The sequence below is a fragment of the Cyprinodon variegatus genome, unplaced genomic scaffold, assembly GCF_000732505.1.
Source record: "Cyprinodon variegatus isolate N-32 unplaced genomic scaffold, C_variegatus-1.0 Scaffold425, whole genome shotgun sequence".
In the NCBI taxonomy this organism is placed as follows: domain Eukaryota; kingdom Metazoa; phylum Chordata; class Actinopteri; order Cyprinodontiformes; family Cyprinodontidae; genus Cyprinodon; species Cyprinodon variegatus.
Window position 1 is genome coordinate 272,342 of NW_015150878.1, and position 20,915 is coordinate 293,256.

Here is a 20,915-nt window from a genome sequence, read left to right on the forward strand (position 1 = left end):
ATTAAACACCTTGATAAGGGCGGTCTAGGTACTGTGGTGAGCACGGAGAGTTGAAGATCTCACTCAGCATCATTCACGAGATAGAGAAGAACACCTCTTTACTTGGACTTCCTCAGACCTCTTAATTCACCAGCGGGGACACGGCTTCCAAGACATGAAGGGCTGTATAGATGGCCAGATATGGGAGTCATATGAGAGGATTGGACTTGCACTGAGAGCCAGGTGCCCTCATGTGCCCCACGATGAGGCAGAGACCATCTCACTATGAACTTTTTTTGTTCCTTTATTTTCAAAAGCAAGGGCTGTAAGGTGGAGCAATTTGTAGCACTGTTTCTTTGCAACGTGTTTGCCAGTTCTCCCCTTGCATGCGCGGGTTTTCTCCGGGTGCACCGGCTTCCTCCCGCACAAAAACATACCTGTGAGGTTAATTGATATTTCCAAATTGTCGTTAAGTGTGAGTGTAATTGGTTGTATGCCTCTGCGTTGCCCAGCAATATACTGATGACCTGTCTTTGGCTTAAAGGGTTCATAGAATGCAAAGCTCAGTTTACATTGTCATAGATAAATAACGATAGTTCAGTGGGTGAAATGGATGTACAGAGAAGTTCCAAGCCCATTGACACCTCCTTTCTCTGCAAATCTCACAAGTCTAAACTTCCACCACAAAACAGGCGAATCCAAACAAATTCACTATTTTGGTTCTGGCCTGTACTTTTGTCACACCCATACTTATATCAAGGATCAGATAACTTACCTGTAATTTATGGCCCACGTATGAGCATACGCTGGCATATGTCGGGACGTACTTGCTGTATGTCGACATGTACCAGCGTGCTTCAGGGTACTTCAGCGTGCTCATAACTTATACAAAACGTACCCATAACTTATCCAATGTATGCCAGCATTTTTGCCAGATCTGTCGCTTGCAAATCATCAAGGTGTGATAGGGGCTTCAGAGTTTTTCACAATCTATTGATTGTGGTGAACCCTCACAAATAGGTGCTCTCGATCGTTCATCAGCTGTCCTTGTAGTTACAGATTTCCTAGGTGAGCAGTGCGGTAAATTGGTTCATTCAGACGTGATGTAAGTTAAACTTATATCATCCAGTTGCGTGGGCCTCACAAACATGTAAAACATGACTCAAATTTAATTTTAGTCTTACTAGAAGACTTCCTTCTATGCATTGTATCTTTAGCTTTACATTAACTGCGGCTTTACATCTTCAACTATAACTCAGCTAGGTTAAAAGAACTTCCCAAATGCGTACACCCAAACATCTTCCTATAATACCCAAACAGTTTTTCTGTCCATGCTTAGGGAAGGTATATTCTCATTATGATACTATCTCCACTATGTTTCCCTATATGTTTGGTTTTGTCAAGGTTATATACAGCTTTTGTTCATAATGCTGGGCTAATTAATGTGTTTGCAAGGAACTGTTAATGCTCACTTTTCTTATTGGTGTAGTAAACTTACTGTATAACTAACTGCTGTTTTTCTCTTTGCAGATTGGTTACTGGAACGAGTACACACGATTTGTAAATATTATGGATCCGCAGGTCTCCAACGACTCCTCAGTGGAAAACCGAACCATTGTGGTCACTACTATTATGGTACACTTTCCACGCAGTTTTAAGTGTGTCACATATTCTGCCACTCGAGGTCATGGTGTTGATTCCAACAAGTGATACATTCTGTCCTGGACGGGTAGAACCACATCTTTTTTGTGTTGCTTTCCACCCACTCACTACATGTTGAAACAGTCGGCCCCAAACCAGCAAAGGTGGCAGTTTCGAGCGATGGGGGAGTGTTTCGACTGTATACGTGTGGGTGTCAAAGCATTTTGGTTTTCCATGTTTTAGTGGCCTGTCGTAGCAGTGACGTCACAATAAATGGTGTAAGTGATTAAGGTTGACTCCATCAGTCACAAAAAAAACAAAACATAAAAACGCATACGTAAGTAGACCCGTCTGTCCTCATCAAGTAAATGTTCAATGACACTTGGGACAGACTGACTGCATAATGATGAGAGAATGATGCTACAGTGGTTTCACAAGCTGGGCAAAGCAAAATAAACAGCATTGGAGAAGGATTGGTTGGTATGGCGGTTTCCCCTGTTATTACTTCTCCAATCTATTTTGTATTGCTCTTCCATGTGTTCTGTGCTGAAGTATGCACTAATCCTCAGCACTTTACTGTGTTGCAAAAATAAGAATAGAACACTTCTGAAATATTTTTAGGTCTAAATATATTAAATTGCCCAAATGTTTCGGGCTTAATATCCGAACTGCTTTTAAAAGATCAGAGTTATACTTATCTTAAAAAAGGATCCACTATTCTGCAAAAAAACAACATCTTTAGTAGTGACAAAGGGAAATTCATTCTGAACAGTATTGTCTCTGTTGTCTTACAAAATGTATGTACAGTTAGATGACTGAGCTTCACTCAGAAGCCAGAGGGAACAATTGGGGGGACCAAACACCATCTCTGGATAGAGAAAAAACAGAGAAGGAAATACTCTGTGGATCTGGTGTGAGGGGATACATTCAGCACAGAACAAACAAATCATTCCTCTCCCACTTGCACTTTAATTGTGTGTGGCTGTAATGACAATGCCGCCTCTCCTGAGCAGCCCTGTTGTTTCGTAATGACGATGTGCTCAGTAAGAGAAAGGACAAGCTGCACAAATCTTTTTTTAATAATGGAGTGAAACAATGTGCACGCTTCTGCTCTTCTTTTGTTATGATGATTTTTTTTTTTTTTTTTTTAAGTTGCAAAAAGCAACTTGTTAATATTTATTTATGTGCCTGCTTATTTACTAAAATTAAACAGTTTTTTAGTTTAAAGTTATTAATATCAATAATTTTTATTCATATATGTATTGATTTATTTTTTGATTTACAGTATAATAATAATAATAATAATAATAATCTAAACTTTTACAAAAAAATTGTAATTACATTCATATTTAAAAATAATATCAACCATTATTATAATTACCTCTGTTTTTTTATTATTAGTATCATAACTATCATTAATATGTGTGCAACTTTTATATATATTTATTGCCCATCCCAGTAGGGGTGGTATTTATTTACTTTGATATTTAATCAGATATCTGTTGTTTGTGAGCACACGCTTTACTGGCTGTGTGTTGGAACAACAAATTAAAGTGTAAATAGAGCTTAAATAATGGTCAAACAGGTAAATTTGCACATATATGGAATAAATTCACCTCAACTTCCTTAAAAATCATAAGTGCATGAAGAAAAAGGATTCTGCTCCAAGTCAAACATATTTAAGTTAAAAAACTCTTGACTATAATAGTGAGACATAACTAAACTAAGCTACCATGTACAAAGACAACCATGGTTGAAAACCATAATCAATGAGGTGATGCAATGATATCACAGTTTAGCATGGATATTATGACTGAGAACCAAAGTTTATCATAAAGAATTTGAAATGTGATCAACTAGATTTTTTTTAGAGCAATTGGAATGTTTTCAAACTAATTCAAAATGCAAATCCAAGAGGTGAATACATTTTTTTTTATTAAATGATTTGCTTATTCAGGAACCAGTACCCTTAAGTTAATTTATTGCTTACCTTCTTTGAGTGTACTAGCAGCTAGCAGACATGAGGATTCCAATTACTTTTGATCATAATTTGGTAATCAAAATGGAATTAGGATATGAGAAAACACATGTACGTTAACATTATATATGTGTTTAAACACTAAGTGAAATAAAGATTGTTCTAGTAGGGCTGGGCGATAATTCAGTAACGATATATATCGATCGATAGACGTGTGGTGCAATAGAAAAAAAGAGAGTCGATAAAAGTTCGATAAAGAAATGCAGTTTTCCATCCTTCTCATTGTAGCCTATAATGTAGGTTTATGCTAGTCACTACTTCCTCCCAACCAATCACAATTGTGGACTCAGGCACGCCGTCACAAAGCGCCGCCCTCTCAAACCACAACACAGAGCACATGAAGATGTTACAGCAAGGAGAGGCGGAGGAAATTGTTCCAAAGAAGGGTTTTTGTAGTTCGTCAGTTTTGCAGTATTTCGGTCATGGCAAGTCGGACTAAAAACAAACCACAGTCATCTGTAAAATGTGTAGGGAACCAGTGGGGGGCGGGTCCATATATTTACTTGTTATATTTATTTTGGTCACTTTTCTGGTCACTTTAGCTTATTCTTTGTCACTATTTAATAACGTAACTCATGTCTCTTAAGTTATTTTTCTTTAAAACAATTCTGTTATGGTTAAAAAAGTTGGTTAAATAAATATTTAATTGGAAGTCTGTGTTTGTGTTCTTTATTAGAATTAAATCATTTAGCAATATCATAAAAAGTCCAGGCAGAGCTGCACATAAAATATGGTTTCAAATCTTTTCAATAATTATCGATATCGATCAATATGCATTTTTTTTTATCGATAAGCTTTTTTTCTATATCGCCCAGCCCTATGTTCTAGCTTTATAAACAAAAGCTCAGACATGTTAACATAGCATACCATGCGATCCATCTTGTGAGCTTTGTCTTTACTCAACAGTAAACACCTGAAATAATCCAAAAAAAAAAACATCTAAGAAACAAAATAATTTAACTAGAATGTCTTCCTGACTTGTGCCAGACCTTAGCAGAGCTGAGCTTGGCAGGCCTACAGTAGGGGAGTTCTTTTTTTCCAGCCAGGTACACATCATGTAAGCTTTCCTCCTCATATCTTCAAGTATCTCAAAGTTCCTAAAAATGAATGATGCACACAGTCTGTTTTGCAGGATGTTGGTTTTCAATTTCAACCACTAGATCACCTTAGCCTTGGTCAGTCGGAAGAACTGGCCATGAGCAATGATCTATGATGGCTTCATCTCCAGTGTGGACCTCCCAGAGCCTCACGGAAAAGAGGAAGAGAAAAGCCTGAGACTTTTGATATGTCGTCAAGGCACATTGGGGGACAAAGGCACACCTCTGTAGCAGTGTCCTGTGATACTGTTTTGGGCTTGGGGAGGGTAACCAAAGCTTGAGTTTCCCCGAACAGCAGGGTCCAACATTTTTATAGTTAAGGCACAAGAATTATTATTATGATTATTATTATTATTATTATTATAAGTAGTAGTAGTAATAGTAGTAGTATTATTATTGTTATTATTATTATTATTATTATTATTATTATTATTGCTAAGATACCAGAAGTACACTCTGATCCCTCTCCTGTCTCTGACATTTACTTGTGAAACCCATTCCCCACCCCCATTTTCATCCCCACTCTCCACTAAGCTGACCCATGCCTTGCCTACCACTGACTCAACCCAATTATAAGAATATTGTGGCTAATACAATTTACAAATACCTTTTCTTTCACATAAAAACCTGTTATTTGGATTTACAGGTCAATATAAAAATTTAAACATATTGGTTTGGCTTGGTGTCTGCTTGCTGTTGAGGCTTGATAAGAGCAGTCAGAGCGTCTGATCATTCTGCTTTTATCACTTCACAACTGTGCATTAGCGGGCCATTATTTGTTTATGCAACACTGCATGGACATGGTTGTAGCACCTATTGAAAAATGGACTGTGTGAGTGCTTGTGCTTGGTGTGCATTTCTCATTTGTGATTACATTAAAAGGAAAACATTTCAAGGACAGAGGGCAATTTCTTATAGATTAAATAAAACCTTCAAGTAAAGGTTTAAAAGCACTGTCTACTTTTAAACCTCTCATAAAGTCAGGGCCTGTTATACAACAACCAAGACAACAGAAAGACGAAAATTAAATGCAATGATTGAAAAAAATAATTGCGAGTCTTAAAAGACCCGAAGAGAAAGAGTCCTAAATATTTATATCCCCACTTGTTTCTTAACTGCTACTTGAAAAAAACAAACAAAAAAAAAAGCTTGGAGAGGTAACTCCAAGTGTATAACATTTAAAACCCTCAGCCCCAAACTGGAAGTATAGATTTGGTATATTGTTGGGCCAATTAATGAACATTGATTCACTATGTTCACTAGTCATAAAGTGATGAAAAAAGTCAGTCACAATAGTTGAGTAGGCTGTGCTTTCAGGCATGTTTAACTGATAGAAAGAGCCCCAAATAAAAAAAGTAAAATATCCATTTGACACGAGGGATTGCTGTAGAGTCAATGAGTCGATGCAATTAGCTGGTTTTCCTTAGATAGAAAACTTTGAATCAATCTGACTGTATGATCTAGAACAATTGTCTTTGTAAAGTGCCTTGAGATGGCATGTGTTGGGAATTGGCATTATTATCTGAACTAAATTGAAAAGAATCCATCTTACAAATAAGACAAGACCTGAATGGAAACTTTCTTTGATGTTAAGGCAAATTTAAAGTCTTTAAAATTTGCTCCTGTTATTCAAATGAAACTAACCTGGCAACATATTTTAAATCTTTTTCTAACTGATTTTGAACTGCAGTCTCCTTTTGGTTCTAATGCTGCCTTCATTAATCTCCCACATTAAAGATAGTTGTAACAAATATCCACTTGGCTTTCTGTTGGCTTTCCATTATCTTGGACCATCCACAAAATACCCTAACCATGTTAATCATAAATACCACATGTATAATCAATCTATTGAAATGATTGGCTGAGTTTCTGTTTGTTTTAACAAGCAGTTGAACAAAAAAAACCTAATAAAGTGGCCAGTTACCATGAAAGTGCGAGTAATTAACAGCCTGATTATGAGAGGCGTCTTACCCTTGAAATGCAGAGGTAGTTTTATAAAGAGGCTGGATTAAGAATTACTCATGGATTATAGGTTTGGAGGTTAGGAGTTCAGGCATAAAGAAATCTCTAAATTGAAGAGCTCTAACATCATACAAATTCTGAGTGTCTGTGTGTGTATGTGTTGGTGTGTAAGGGGGGTCTGTTTTGTGTCTGTGCATGCATTTGAAAGCATATTTGCATATTTCTGTATTTTTAAACATGAACAAGGGCATAGGAGTGAATAAACCAGCATATGTTTGAATCAACAGGAAGCTCCTTATGTGATGTACAAGAAAAATTATATGCATCTGGAGGGGAATGAGAGATATGAAGGCTACTGCGTCGATTTAGCATCTGAGATTGCCAAACATGTTGGAATTAAGTACAAACTGTCAATAGTAATGGATGGCAAGTACGGAGCCCGAGACCCTGAGACCAAGACGTGGAACGGGATGGTGGGTGAACTGGTCTATGGGGTGAGTACTGGGAGTCTCTATTCTGCTGATTACATGACAGTTTGCAAGGAACTTCAACATGAGAGGAGATCTCATTTTTCTGTCTTAAGGTGATCACCAAACCCACTATGAACTCATCAGCTCTTGCCCCAGTTCAAAGTCCCATGATGTCCCATGAAGCTCAGCTGTGAGTGAATTTGTCAAATGCAGCCTGAAGCATTTGGGAGTTGGTGATCATCTTGAGACGGAGAAAATGAAATCATTTCTCAGTGCTGTTCATTGCATTTAATCCTTCTTGCTTAGTCTAGAAACTGTCTCTCTTCCTCTCTTTTTCTTGCAGTTGAAACAGAGGTAGGTACATGAAAACAATGAGTCCATATGGCAAACACACTGTAATCACTTTGATGAATGAAAGATTGTATGTCTTTGAAGTGACTGTGTAATTATGTTCAATGTTTCACGCGTTTGATGAATTATGCCACATTCACAGCTGAGTAATCTGCTTCAGAATCAACAGCTAAATGATGGTTTGCGGTTTGAAACAACAAGATCCATATGTGCTGCGCTTCACAACCTCTCGCATTAAGTCGGGGGTCACAGCGTGTTATACATCTGAGGAGAGCAAGCATGTAGCACTTGCAACACCTTGAGAATTTCCAAAATTATCCCACTCCCTCCTAGTGACTATTCTCTGAGGCCTTAATAGTTGAGCAGGGGCCAAATACAAAATGCATGAGAGTTAGACCTCTTCACTTGTTCAATATTCCTACTATCAGCCAGACAGATTGCTCAGTTTCATGTGCCAAATTATCTTTCAAATAGGAAAAGTCTACTCCCTGCAGATGAAAGTGGTGGGAAAATGATTCCAACCACATTGCTGTCAACTCTTTCCAGCCCTGTGCCTTTACAGCAGGTGGGCTGGATCTAATAGTTTTGTACATCGTAACCTTTTGACCAGTAAATTAATTTGATTTCAGTTGTCTTTTAAAAGGTTAGGCCCGAGGCTCCTCTTTATTGTTTTGTTTGCCTCGCCATTGATTGAGCAAAGCGCGGGAATTAAAATGTTATAGCCCACGTTTCAGTGTTGCGTTGACAGACTAAAGAAAACATTCTTATTTATTGGCTCTATTTTTGCCACTTCTTGCTCCGACCTCATAAAAAACAAACACTCTATTTCTCCTTCGATTCGATGTTTTCTCGTTTTCGACTTGAAAAGACAAACGCAGCACAATGCAACAATGGACGCTTTTGTCTTTTCCCACACTAGCTCCTTTGAAGAGGAGCATTATTTAATTAATCGCACACGCACAGAATGCAGTAAAATTGTCTAACGTGATTAATTATTTTCTTCTGCTTTTACAGAGAAAGCCGTTGTGATTTCTGAAAAAAGGGCAGCAAAACCACCTTCATTGGATTTGTTTTGATAGCATAATGTGATTGAAGAAGCAGAGCAAAGGGAGAAGGAGATAAAGAGAAACAGCTTGGAGGAAAAAATACGGAGCCAGAATAAGCTATGTCTGGGAAACCAAGTGAAGGACACAGCCAGACCTCTTAAATTTATATATGCAGCAATAACTTTATATTCAGACGCTGGAAATATTTGAAAGACATGCACTTTTCTTTCCTACTTTGGTGCAAAAATCCGGTTTAATCTTTAGTTTCTATGTATCTTTAAATTTCTTCCACTTTCTGCCTCATTTAGTCAAACATGACTCAAATACCCTTCTGTCTCAATGGATCCCTTCCAAGCTGCCTCTCTTTGAGTTTTTCTCTTTTCTTCTTCTAAATGGAGCAACATTTCTATGTGAAATTTTGCTTCACTCTGTTCTCATCTTAGATGTATTACCTACGTTTTCAGCAACTTTTCTGCTTTCCTGTTATTCATCTTTCTTTTTTTCACAGCTTTCCTGAGAGAGGATTTTTTCTTTCTTTACAATAATACATAAACTGAGATTGAAACAGCTGCAGCTATTCACACATACAATGACCTATATCCCTAACATGTTTCATGACTAATGCTTGCTGTGCATGTCCCTATTTCCAGAGGGCAGATATAGCCGTTGCGCCTCTCACCATTACTCTGGTTCGAGAGGAGGTGATAGACTTTTCCAAGCCCTTTATGAGCTTGGGCATCTCCATTATGATAAAGAAGCCACAAAAGTCCAAGCCTGGCGTGTTCTCCTTCCTGGACCCACTGGCCTATGAGATCTGGATGTGTATAGTGTTTGCCTACATTGGCGTGAGCGTGGTCCTGTTCCTGGTCAGTCGGTTCAGCCCATATGAGTGGAACCTCGAGGAACAGGATGAGACCAAAGACCCCCAGACTCCCCCCGATCCTCCCAATGACTTTGGCATCTTCAACTCACTCTGGTTCTCACTGGGTGCCTTCATGCAGCAGGGCTGTGACATATCTCCAAGGTGGGTCAGCTCCAGCAGACACCTGGATTGAATGGTGACAAGAAATAAAGTAGAAATGAATGTTTTAAATTTTTTTTTCTGAATTCTGTATTCCATGCACACTGGTGTCCAGGTTTGTTATGAGATTGAATCATATTGAGGTAGTTACTCTTTAGGTAAAAACTAGTGCTTATTGCAGGGAAAGGGATCTTTAGCATTAAAGCATCAGCATGCTGGACAAGCGGTATAATGATCCTAATTTTGAAAACCTCACATGACTTGTCCTAACATTCTTCAGAATTTTATCCAAAAAGAACATTCATTAGCCTCTTTCTAAAAGACTGGCTTTTTGTTATTTTATGTGTGTGGCATGTGAGTTGTCAGCCAGCTACTGACATGCCTCTAAGCTGAACACCAAGTTAATAACAGCTCTGTTCTGGTCATCTTATGTAAGTATTTGCACTATTCAATGGTGCAATGTAAAACTTAAGACAATCTGTGCCATCAGCTGTATGGTGGATTTAAGGCACAAACAAAATGGAAACACAGCTACAGTAAGCAGTGTGTCATTTTATAAATAAACACAGATTGGACGAGTCTTTTTGAAGTGTTGCAGGACAGGATAGATCAGTGAAATTTAGCCAAACGTAGTGCTTACACTTGATAATAAGAGGATATTGATAACCTTTACACCAACTGTTACACCTTTTTAGAATGGGAGACTTCCGATGCATTTTATGTGTAACACTCGAAAACAAATTTACAGCCAAATAGGTACTGATTAAAAAAGATTAAAAAAATCCGATATCTTTTACTATTTTCTTCTAGCCCACTGATTGATTTTCTGCTCATTTTAAGTATGAACCAGGAAATTCTAAAGACTTGTGACCATCTGTACACTGTACACAACTGGTATATGCTAGCAGCTTTGCAAGCAAAACATGTGACTAACTGCATTCTTTGTTTCCCCATCATACACCATCCCTCTGTCAGGTCTCTTTCAGGGCGTATCGTTGGTGGTGTTTGGTGGTTTTTCACCCTTATCATTATCTCCTCCTACACTGCCAACCTGGCCGCCTTCTTGACCGTGGAGAGAATGGTGTCGCCTATAGAGAGTGCTGAGGATCTAGCAAAGCAGACAGAGATAGCATATGGCACTCTGGACTCAGGCTCAACGAAAGAGTTCTTTAGGGTGAGTAGAGTCAGAAAACATTTTTTTTTTTTTGTGCAATGTACCAGTTGACTTGCAGCTGCCAGATGATATGGCAAGTCACATTGAACCCAAAACATTGAATCATAAACCTTTCCTATATATTTAATCAACAACTGCTTGAAGCTATTCCTTTTTATGCTTCATTTAAGAACCCTTGACCTTTGAAAAATTGCCCCTTAGAAGGCATCCTGACGAATAGGCAGTTCTTGTACTCTTTCGACATAAGTGTCAAATTTATGCAGCATGCACTGTAGTGCGCAACCTTGAGGCCTCTTGAGGCTGTCAGCAGAAAGCATGATAACAACAAGGAAGACACAGAGGTGATAAAACAGCAGGCTAATCAAAGCACCCACATAAGACTCAAATTCAGAAGGGTCAGTTCATGAGTTATAATTAGCAAGGTAGCCCTGGCTGGCAAATTGGCTATGATGAAGAAGAGCCCCCGCAGGTCAAACGAAGCAATTGGAAAGACATTTCAGAAGGAATCAGCGATATGTCCGCCGGTGGTGGGAAACTAGCTCAGCAATTAAGTTATAAATTAACTACAATCTGAGGCATGACTCTCTAAGAACTATTCACATGCTCACAGTACAAGAGTTAACCAAAGCTGTATGCTGTCTGGACAATCTGCTCTGGCATCCATAGATGTTTTAGCTCATGGTGTGTTCACAATGGCACCCCTGACAACCAATTCATGAAACATTGCTCTGACTGTGATGACAAAAAAGGCAATATGACAGTCTTTTATCTTATGCTCTCTCGTTACTCATCAGCAGGAGAGAAACAATACATATGTTAAACAGCTGCAGTCTGTTGGCAGAGAGACTCCGTGTTGGAGTTGAATTTTGATTCACTACCAAAAAATCCAGACTCAAATCAAAGAACGACGAGGTACAGTCTACAAAGCATTTTTTTATTTTTATTTTTGGATTAAGGACTGCAACCCCTTGTGAATAAGGCATATGAAATTGAATGCAGTGCAGATAATGCTTTTTATTTAGGAAAAGATAAGGAGTGACAGTAAATTTATTTTTCATGGAACAGCTCACAAAACGCTGTCACTGTTATGCTTTTAATCAAACGTGCAGTGCAGGTGTAAGCCTGTAAAGTCCATGATAGTGGCAGTTGAAAATGGAGACGACCTGAAAGGTTTGCTGTGTCACAGAGCAATGGGAAATGTGTATGGGGATTTCCATTCTTATGTATTCTGTCTTACGAGTGTCCTAGTTATACATCCCCAAGTCTTCAAACAGGAAATGACATGTGTGAAGCTCTGTTCCAGGGGACTTCTTAATTAAAGCTGCAGAGGACTGACAAAGAAGAAAACTCACTGATTAATAGGAGTTCAGGTTCCATTTCAGGTCTTTTTCTCCAGAAAATACATTCATTGCTAATTAGACCCATATGGCATCAGCCAGCTAGAGATTTTAAGTCAATCCAACTTTTCAAACCAGGGTAATGTCATCACGCCTAACACCATCAGCCTTTAATTTTTTATCCTTTCTCCTGGTTTATTTTCCAAGGTTCTCTCACAAGTAGAACAACTTTTGTCATGGAAAGGATTTCGTTGTTTTTTTTAGCTGCATATAATTACGAAACCTAGGTTAATTAATGCTGTTGTTTTTGGGTAAATTATTTCACTCATTTTTCTACCTGACAAGAACCATAATGCTCTGTGAAGTTTGTATCTTCCTGAAAGCTTTAAATGTTATATCAAACACTGAGTTTTACAACAGATTCACCTTTAAGCCTAAATTCTGATGCCCAGTGACACTAGAGCAGCTGGCCTGGGAGCTCATTGATGTGCCCTGTATAAGCCTTAAACACTCAAGGCATTTGCCACTGGCTTTCTTAGAGCTCTTGGCATTTTCCCCAGACTACCATGCTTGCTTGAAAACATTTCCTGGCCACTCTTTAGCATGTCTGGTTTAACTCGAAATGCCTGCTTTGTGTAAACACTGCAGATACAATGCACTTCATTTCTTTGCTTAAAGTTAGCAAATAATGGTTTCAGTTATCTGAAAATAATGAAGAGGTTCATAAGTTCTCATTGACAGAATGTTTGGAACTCCTGTTGCTGATATTGATATTTGATGGTTGATATTTTCTGAACCCCTTCTTGGAAAAAATAACTGTACATAGATTCTCTGCAATGTTAAATTTTACATCAGTGCAAAAAAAAAGGGCTATTGTTGACCTCTTCCTAAGTGCCCCCATATGCAGTCTTCTGTTCAGTTCAAATCCAAAAATGATCAAAGAATGTATGCTCAAGTTGTTTTCTATGTTGAATTGGTCCAATGAATTTAGTTTTTTATCTTGTTTCTTTGAGCAGATTTTATGATGTCTGTTTTGCAATCAAACTAGGTAATCAATACCCTCAGCTTTACAAAACCTCTTCTATACCTAACCCACTGTTAGGCATGATGTGCCTCTCCCCATGTTTATCTTTTGCTCCTTCTCAAACTGAGTTGGAGGTTTTTTGAAAGAGCTCAATCTTTGCCTCATGAGACCAAAGTATGCAGTTTTAGTTAAACTCCCCCTAAACTTCAACCATCATTTAACTTTTATACAGTCAGGAAGCAGAAGAATTTATGGACTCTTGAGTTTATGGACTATTTAACCTGTTAAAAGACCAATCAAAAAACTTAGTTTTACTTTACTGGTAGACTCAAAATTCTTTTTTTTTTAAAACAACTCACAATGCCAAAAGTTCAAAGAAGTTTCTTTACCATTTTAGAAGTTAGCTAAAAGCCCAAAGTATCACAGATTCCTGACAATACTTCAAAGACAACATAAAGTAATTTTGCATATATTCATCAGTTGTTTCACATCAAAACCAATTGTGATTTTTTGGTGCAAAAAGCTAATCTCATCTTAACCAAACACCAATTCCAGTTAAAATTCCTATGGAGTTTTAAAATCAAATAAAATATCAACAAAAAATATATATATTTCTTCTTAAGTCATGTCTTTTAATTGCATCTCTGCTATTCTCTCGCTACCTAGGCCTGAGTGTAAGTTTAAAATGGCTGAAAGCAACAGGCAGCTGCTAGAGAAGCAAAAAATAATAAATTATGGGTGGTTCTTTTGTTTTGTTTCTCCTAGACATTCTTATAAACTTAGAAAATAGAGCGTAAGTTAAGGTCTGGGTTTTTATAAATACTGCCTTAGGTCACTTCAACAAAAAGATTGATTATTTAAGACTTATTTAAACATGTATTCATTGTACAGGGAAAAAAATTGATCTAATAACGTTGATGATTAAAATTGTTTGACATGGTTGATTACCTAAAATAAATGGAATGGATCACTGAAAGCAAACCCAAATGTCCCTCCATACTCCTCTTTAGGCATAAAGGCAGGAGAGTTATAACTGCATGGAGAAATAAGGATTTTGATACCTCCAAGACGAAAAAAAAATTGTTGGCCATTACCCAAAGCGTCAATGGCAAACCATCATGCATCTTAGTGATCTTAGAATGGTGGAGATAGCTAGGGTGCAGGCACCAATACATTCCGCAGAGCAGAAAAATCAATTTCACGTCTCAGCTATTGTGGCACACACAGTTGTTTCAGGATGGTCTGGTACAATGGTTAATAAGCAGCTCTTTGTCCTTTGCAGACTAGTATTAGAGGAGGGTTTCATGGAGAAGAGATAGAAAGGCGATTCTGTGTAAGAAAACCTTAGGTAGTCGTATACAGCACAACTCCCAGAGCTCTTGTCACTTTGTGTTTTTTGAATAGCGTTAAGTAAAAGGGAGGTTCCTACAAAGATCAGAGTCTGTTTGCATGACAGAAAAACCTGACAAATGTGCATGCTTCGAGATAGGCGTAACCTCAGAGGAAAAGTACAGTCCTCTGAGGATTCTCTAAAGTAAAGAAGAGCGGCAGCAGGCGGAGGGAAACCGTTGGAGTCCGGCACCCAGCATCAAAGACGAGTAATTGGTATTCAGGGTGAAGCATGTGGTACTTCAGTAACAATATACACCCCCCCAGCCTCAACTTTCATCTCTGCCTCCTTGAGATACAGGTAGTCCTGGCATACAGGATTCTGAAGGGAAGCAGCAATGTTCGACGGACAAAATGGAAGGGAAGTTCTTTTGAATGAAATGTTGCAGAAGTGCTCACCATTGGCCTTTAAATGCACAAGCAGTAGAGCATACATGGGGGAGGCTGTAATGAAAGCAGTCCTGCATTGCCAGAGGGAGAATAATAAAGACGCTGCAGTTCGTAGGCTAGTGGGCAGAGGGCTGGAAATGCTGCGTAACTCAAAATCGATACAGATTAAGTGGTTACTTGGAATGGAGAGGTCAATTTATTTGACTTAGGAGTTTAATCACTTGTCTTTTTGGAGAGGTTTTAATGACATGTTTTGAGATTATAAAGAAAAGAAAGAAAATCTCTTTTCACTAACTTATACAACAATCCATTAAAATACAATATCATACGGCCCCTCTCCCTGTCAATAAAGCTTTTAGAGGTATACTAAACAATCAGAACTTAGCAGAGATAGGCCTTAGAATTGGCTGAGACTTTTCTTCCATTGCAAGAAGATACTGTGCTTTTAAAGAGCGGAATTAAAAAGAAGGAAAAAAATCATAATACAATTAGATATTTTATTGTATAACTGCTGTTTTAGCAATAACTAGGCTTATTGTTTTGCAACTTGTTTCATAGTTAAGCTATGTGTTTCATAGCAGATTTTTTACAGAAAAAATCCTGTAACAAGCAATATGTGGGGCTGTAATTAAAAACATAGAGGATGCTAAATGTCTTAAATTAAATTATATTTGAATTACAGCAAAAGTAACAATTACACCCTCATAAGAAAAGCAATTAAATGCATGCATTAGTAAGACTTATGAACATGCATAGTGATTTAACACAGTTAAAATCGTCTAAAGTCAGATTCTTTTTGTAAGTGCTAAGCAGTTTTTATGTTGCTTGTAAAGGATAATTGTTTTACAGTCTGTGTTAATTTTAAATATTTGGTCCCAGACACTTAAGTTTACAGCTTCTACAAACATTGCCTGAACTAAAGAGGATTTTTCTCTATTAGAAGTTGCTTTAAATTGCTGTTATGTTCACATTAGGAAGTGTTTTTTTTTTTTACATAACAATAGTTATTCATACCGGAGATGGAAGCCAGGGGTGGTGTGCCACATAATGTCTGCTTGTGCAAAACCAATATATTTGGAAAGGGGGTCAAATAAAGCATTTCAATGAACAGTATATATTGTTATATTGATACTATTCTTGGATGTGAATTATAGCTTCCTATAATGCCCATATGTTGTATGTAAATGCCCTTTACAGAATGGAAAAGTATGGACGAGCTTGAAATTTGATTTCACTATCTTGTTCAAATTAAACAAGACAACTATGGCTTATATATATATATATATATATATATATATATATATATATATATATATATATATATATATATGTGTGTGTGTGTGTGTGTGTAATTTATTTTTTTCATTTATTTAATTCCTTCCTTCTTTACTTGCTCCCTTCCCTCCTTCTAGACCCCCCTCCCCTATAATTCCCTCCTCATGTCCTTCTATAGTTTTCTAGAATTAACAAATTAAATCCAAACCCTTTCAACCCAAAATAGTTGACTGTAAGAAAAGTATGTAAATAAAAAATAAAAAAAAAACTTGGTTCCTTTTATTTTTCTGTTGATTCTGAGGAATTTCTTTTATCGGTTCTGGATCTTAGTTTTATTTCCTGTTATTGACTTTTCTTCCAGTTTTTAGTTAACTTATCAAAGGCGTGTCATTGTCAGTGTTTGTATAGGGCAGGTCAGAAATGTGGGTCTTTAGTATTCCTTCCAAGGTAATGATTCTGAATTGCCTCACCATCTTTATTCAAACCTTTTATAGGTGTATTACAATCACTAGAAAATACTACTGTATCCTCAAAGTAACAATAACAAACAACATTCTCCATATCTATCTGACTGCAGATCAATTTTCCAGCATTTATATCTTTATTTATAAGATGACAAATGTTGAGCCACAGCTGATTAGCTTTGTGCAATAAAATAGGGAACCTGCAACGGATTGTTTTTCTATTTTATTTTTGCCCTTTGCATTGAAGGTTCACAAAAAAAGCAATTACTTTTTGTGTCTCCCATGACACTAGTTGGCCATTAGCCATTTTAATTAACTTTGCTAACTTATCAAGACTTTGCCAAAAAATATATTTTCTACAGGGCCCCTGCGTCATACAATGTTCCCTACAAATGTAATGTATACAACCTTTGCAATTCTAATCACCAGAAATTCCATAGTTTTCTTCTAACCACAACGTCCTGGCTCATTCTCTTCATCTTTGTGGGGTATGCCCAGTAATCATGCAAACAGACGTAATCTGCCAAACAAAGCAGAAGTCTGCATTTCTCATACGAGCCAATAACAATACTCTCTGTGAAACGTAGCTATGATTAACACGTTGTATAGCCTACAGGGATTTTTTTGGTGGGGGTTGTTACAGAGATGCACAAACCATAACCAGGCAGGATGCAAAGGAAAAGTAAAGCTAAATGTGTCAAGCTCATCTGACTCATTTTATATTACAAATCTCTGCATCATTAGACAGCTGTAAAAGTGAGCAAAAAGTCCTGAAACATGACCCGATGGTTCAGTTTAGACCCTGTCCACACTAAATGGGATTCCCAGAAGCTAAGATTTTCTGCTCTGCTTACCCTCAGCATGACAGAAAAAGATTTTTTTAGTTTCTTACACTCAATTTTTTTAAAGAAAATAGAGTGAATGTTGAACAGAAAAGAATAGAATACAGTAGAATAGAATACTATAGAATTGAATAATATATAATTTTACTCTTTGTTACAAGTACAACAAAATAAAAAAGTGCCTCTAGTCCGTGTATCATTATTAGAAATATATCAATATACCAACATAAAGGCACCAAGGATAAAATAAACAAATAAACAAACAAAAATAGATAAACAGTGACATATGTGCACAATATCATGGTCGCTTTCTTCAATTTTCTACATATATTTTAGATTGTTCTGGCTCTGTCTCTATTAAAATTCAAGTATAAGCTAGTTAGGGTAATAAGTATGCTGAGGGTGAGATGTCCATTCTATTCTATTAATATGACAGAGTATTAGGGCTAGACGAAAGAGAAGAGTTTTTGATAGTTTTATAGTAATTATGAGAATATATATATATATATATATATATATATATATATATATATATATATATATATATATATATATATATATATATATATATATATTATACATTTGTAATATAAGAGGATAACATCATAAACTATTTTGTAAATGAATCTGGTCCCTTAGAAGCCATAAGCAGAGCCAGGCAGGCCAGATGTGATGTGAACAGACTGAAGGACATGTTAAACATGTTTGATCCGGTAGCAAAGAAAATAAAAAAACACAAACAGCACCCAGCAGTTAACACACCTTAATACTACAAAAATGTAAAACAAAACTCAACAAAGGTTAAACTAAAAGCCAGGGGAATCTTATGAAAGTTTATTTTGAAAATCTGTTCTCATAACTCCTACTCTTATGGGTGATATTACAGCCTTTAGGGCGGTTCTGTTAAGTTTCTGTGAGCTAAAACCTAACATTTAGAAGCAAACGCACTAAAGAAAAGCACCATGAAGCAGCAATGCAATAGTTCATATGGAAAAACCAAACTGTTTTGAATATAATTCATTAGTGTGATATCCAGCCAATATGAGAGGTGGCTGGAGGTGTCAAAAGAAAAAGGGAATATAGACACAAATTTATTTAAAAAAATTTAAGCTTATTAAATTTATTATTAAATCCAGAAAAGTAGCTGGGCATCAAATGTAAAGGTGATGTAAAAACAAAAAGAAAGTCATATTGATTTAATTAAAATATCCTTAATTATCCCTCAGACAGTCTCTATAGCAATGAAAGTGAGCTCTAATGTGTTTTAATTGCACTTCAGTCCACCCATTTTATCTTATGTTTAGGAATTGTACAGTCAATAAAAGTCTACAGTATTAGATATTTGTAAAACAAAGCTATTATGGACCACTGCTTTCAACATAACCCTGCTTCCCCTGAGGCAATTCCTGTCTGCTTTCTCGTCTCAGGTCAGAGACTTTGAAAAACATTACATTACTAGACGGCAGGAAGCTCATTGTTTCTGGATGATTTGCAGGTTGAACACCTACACAGATGATGTAACCGTGTCACTGAGGTGGGAGGACTGGCTATTTAGGTACTCTGGTATAAAGCCAGCAACATGGTGATTGCTTCAGAATGACTTTTAAAGACACTGAGAATAATATGCATGCAAATGAGAAAGCCTGGAGTTACGTCTGTTTTTTAAGACAAATATGAAAATCCTTCACTTCTACATGCCATTAAAATGTAAAATCCATCCATATACATTAACAGGGTCATTATGTAATCTATAGCATGGCCACACATATAAAGCTGTGTTTATAACCTCATTTAATAGCTCCTTAAATTGTCTCTTGATTGCTTATGGACGTTGGTAATTGCTCTCTAATTGAATATTACATGCCCACCAAAGAACATGAATGATAACGTTTAAAAAGAGATGAGTGATGTTTGTTCGTATTAGTCAGCTGTAAATATGAATGCCTTTGTGAGGCTGTCAGTGTGCACATTAATGTGCCAGCAGTCAACAATCAAATAGTTCTCTTTCCCTGCTGCGCTCGCTCCTCAAATCCCGCTTTCTCTCCCTGTTCCCTGCTGGAAGCAGCATCTCGGCTGAGACTTTTAGTTCCAGTGAATTGGGCATATTTGGGCTTCGGTCACAATTTGCAAACCTCTCTGATATTGATAAATTGACTTCATAAGGCACGGCGGCAGCACATTCCGTTGTTACTGATCAACGGTGAGATCTATTCCTTTCTCAATACACGAGGAGATTTCTCACCGGCGAGAAGATGAGCCCTGTGTCTTTGGGGAAATGCCCTCCAAGCAAGTCTTATTTTCATGCTGTCTCACACACCAAATTATGATTGTTGGAAGTAAAAAAAACAGCAGATGTCACTAAGTGCTGTTCCCCTCATTTGCTGTGTTTGCATTAGAGCCGAAAGGATATAACCCAAGCATTGGGTTTTTGTTCATTTCAGAAGGGGGAAAAAAAACAGATTTCTATAATTGTATAATGGGGCTGTCTCATCTTAGCCTCACCCATGCCCTGATTTGCTGTGACAGATGCCTGCAAACAAACTATATGATTACACAAAGCCAGAAAAGCACTTTCATTTGGTCAAGGTTAATGCTTTTGTTTATTAATGGGAATGCATTAGAGATGGATATGCTCCTGTTCAGGGGACTCTTTCTAATTCAAGGCAGAGATCCCTCTATCATATTCACCATATTTTGACTGGAGGAGTAATGCAGCTGATGATGTGTTGTTATTATTCTGGTCAACTTCAAAGTAGAAAGAGCAATGTGTTTTACCCACTTTCTACTATACCTAATGAGAGCAATAGAACAATAATAAAGTGGTTTTACTTTTAAAAGCATGTTTATAAACTTAATCCATGATAAATTTTACATTCCAGCATAATGCACAAAATATCAAAGACACTTTAAATGTATTTTTGATTATTTCTCCCCTGTTGGTAATTGTGAAATCCCATCTGAAGGCTCATAATCTGATAAACCAAAGCATTGGTCCAGAAACCAATTTTACGTTTCATTGGTCAAGTCCGTATTATAATCATAATCATCACTTAATAATATTGTATTATCAATTTAAGATTGTTTAAAAGTTAATTATAATTCTTCTCATTTTTAATTGACTATATGTAAACTGATGACTTGTGGCTCCTTAGGTTAAAAAAAGGCAAGTATCGCCCTGATGCATGGAAATGTGTCCAACACTATTGCTTAGTAGCAAATCACAAAAGCTAAAATAAGGTGTAGCTACTTTCCTAGAGAGAATTGAACACTAGCCACAAAACCACCTTAAATTGACTTTCTTTAAAATTGCTAATTCCTGCTTGTTGTATTTAGGTTGCAGTTTTAATTGGCATGGACAGCAATGATTGACAGCTGAGGTTTACAGATATCAGCTGGCATTAGTAAGTAGTCTGGC

The 20,915-nt window shown here is 37.0% G+C and overlaps 1 protein-coding gene across 4 annotated transcripts in view; it reads left to right on the forward strand.

The window, feature by feature from the left end:
* Positions 1-20,915, forward strand: part of LOC107093457 (glutamate receptor 3) — a 154,318-nt gene that overhangs the window by 124,014 nt on the left and 9,389 nt on the right. For all 4 annotated transcript variants that reach the window (XR_001481618.1, XM_015388510.1, XM_015388511.1 and 1 more), the window contains exons 9-12: positions 1,510-1,614; positions 7,005-7,211; positions 9,235-9,608; positions 10,581-10,779. Coding sequence is in view for 3 of the 4 variants with exons in the window: in XM_015388510.1 (XP_015243996.1) it covers positions 1,510-1,614; positions 7,005-7,211; positions 9,235-9,608; positions 10,581-10,779 (885 nt within the window). In the remaining variant the exon portion in view is untranslated. The remainder of the gene's footprint in view (positions 1-1,509; positions 1,615-7,004; positions 7,212-9,234; positions 9,609-10,580; positions 10,780-20,915) is intronic.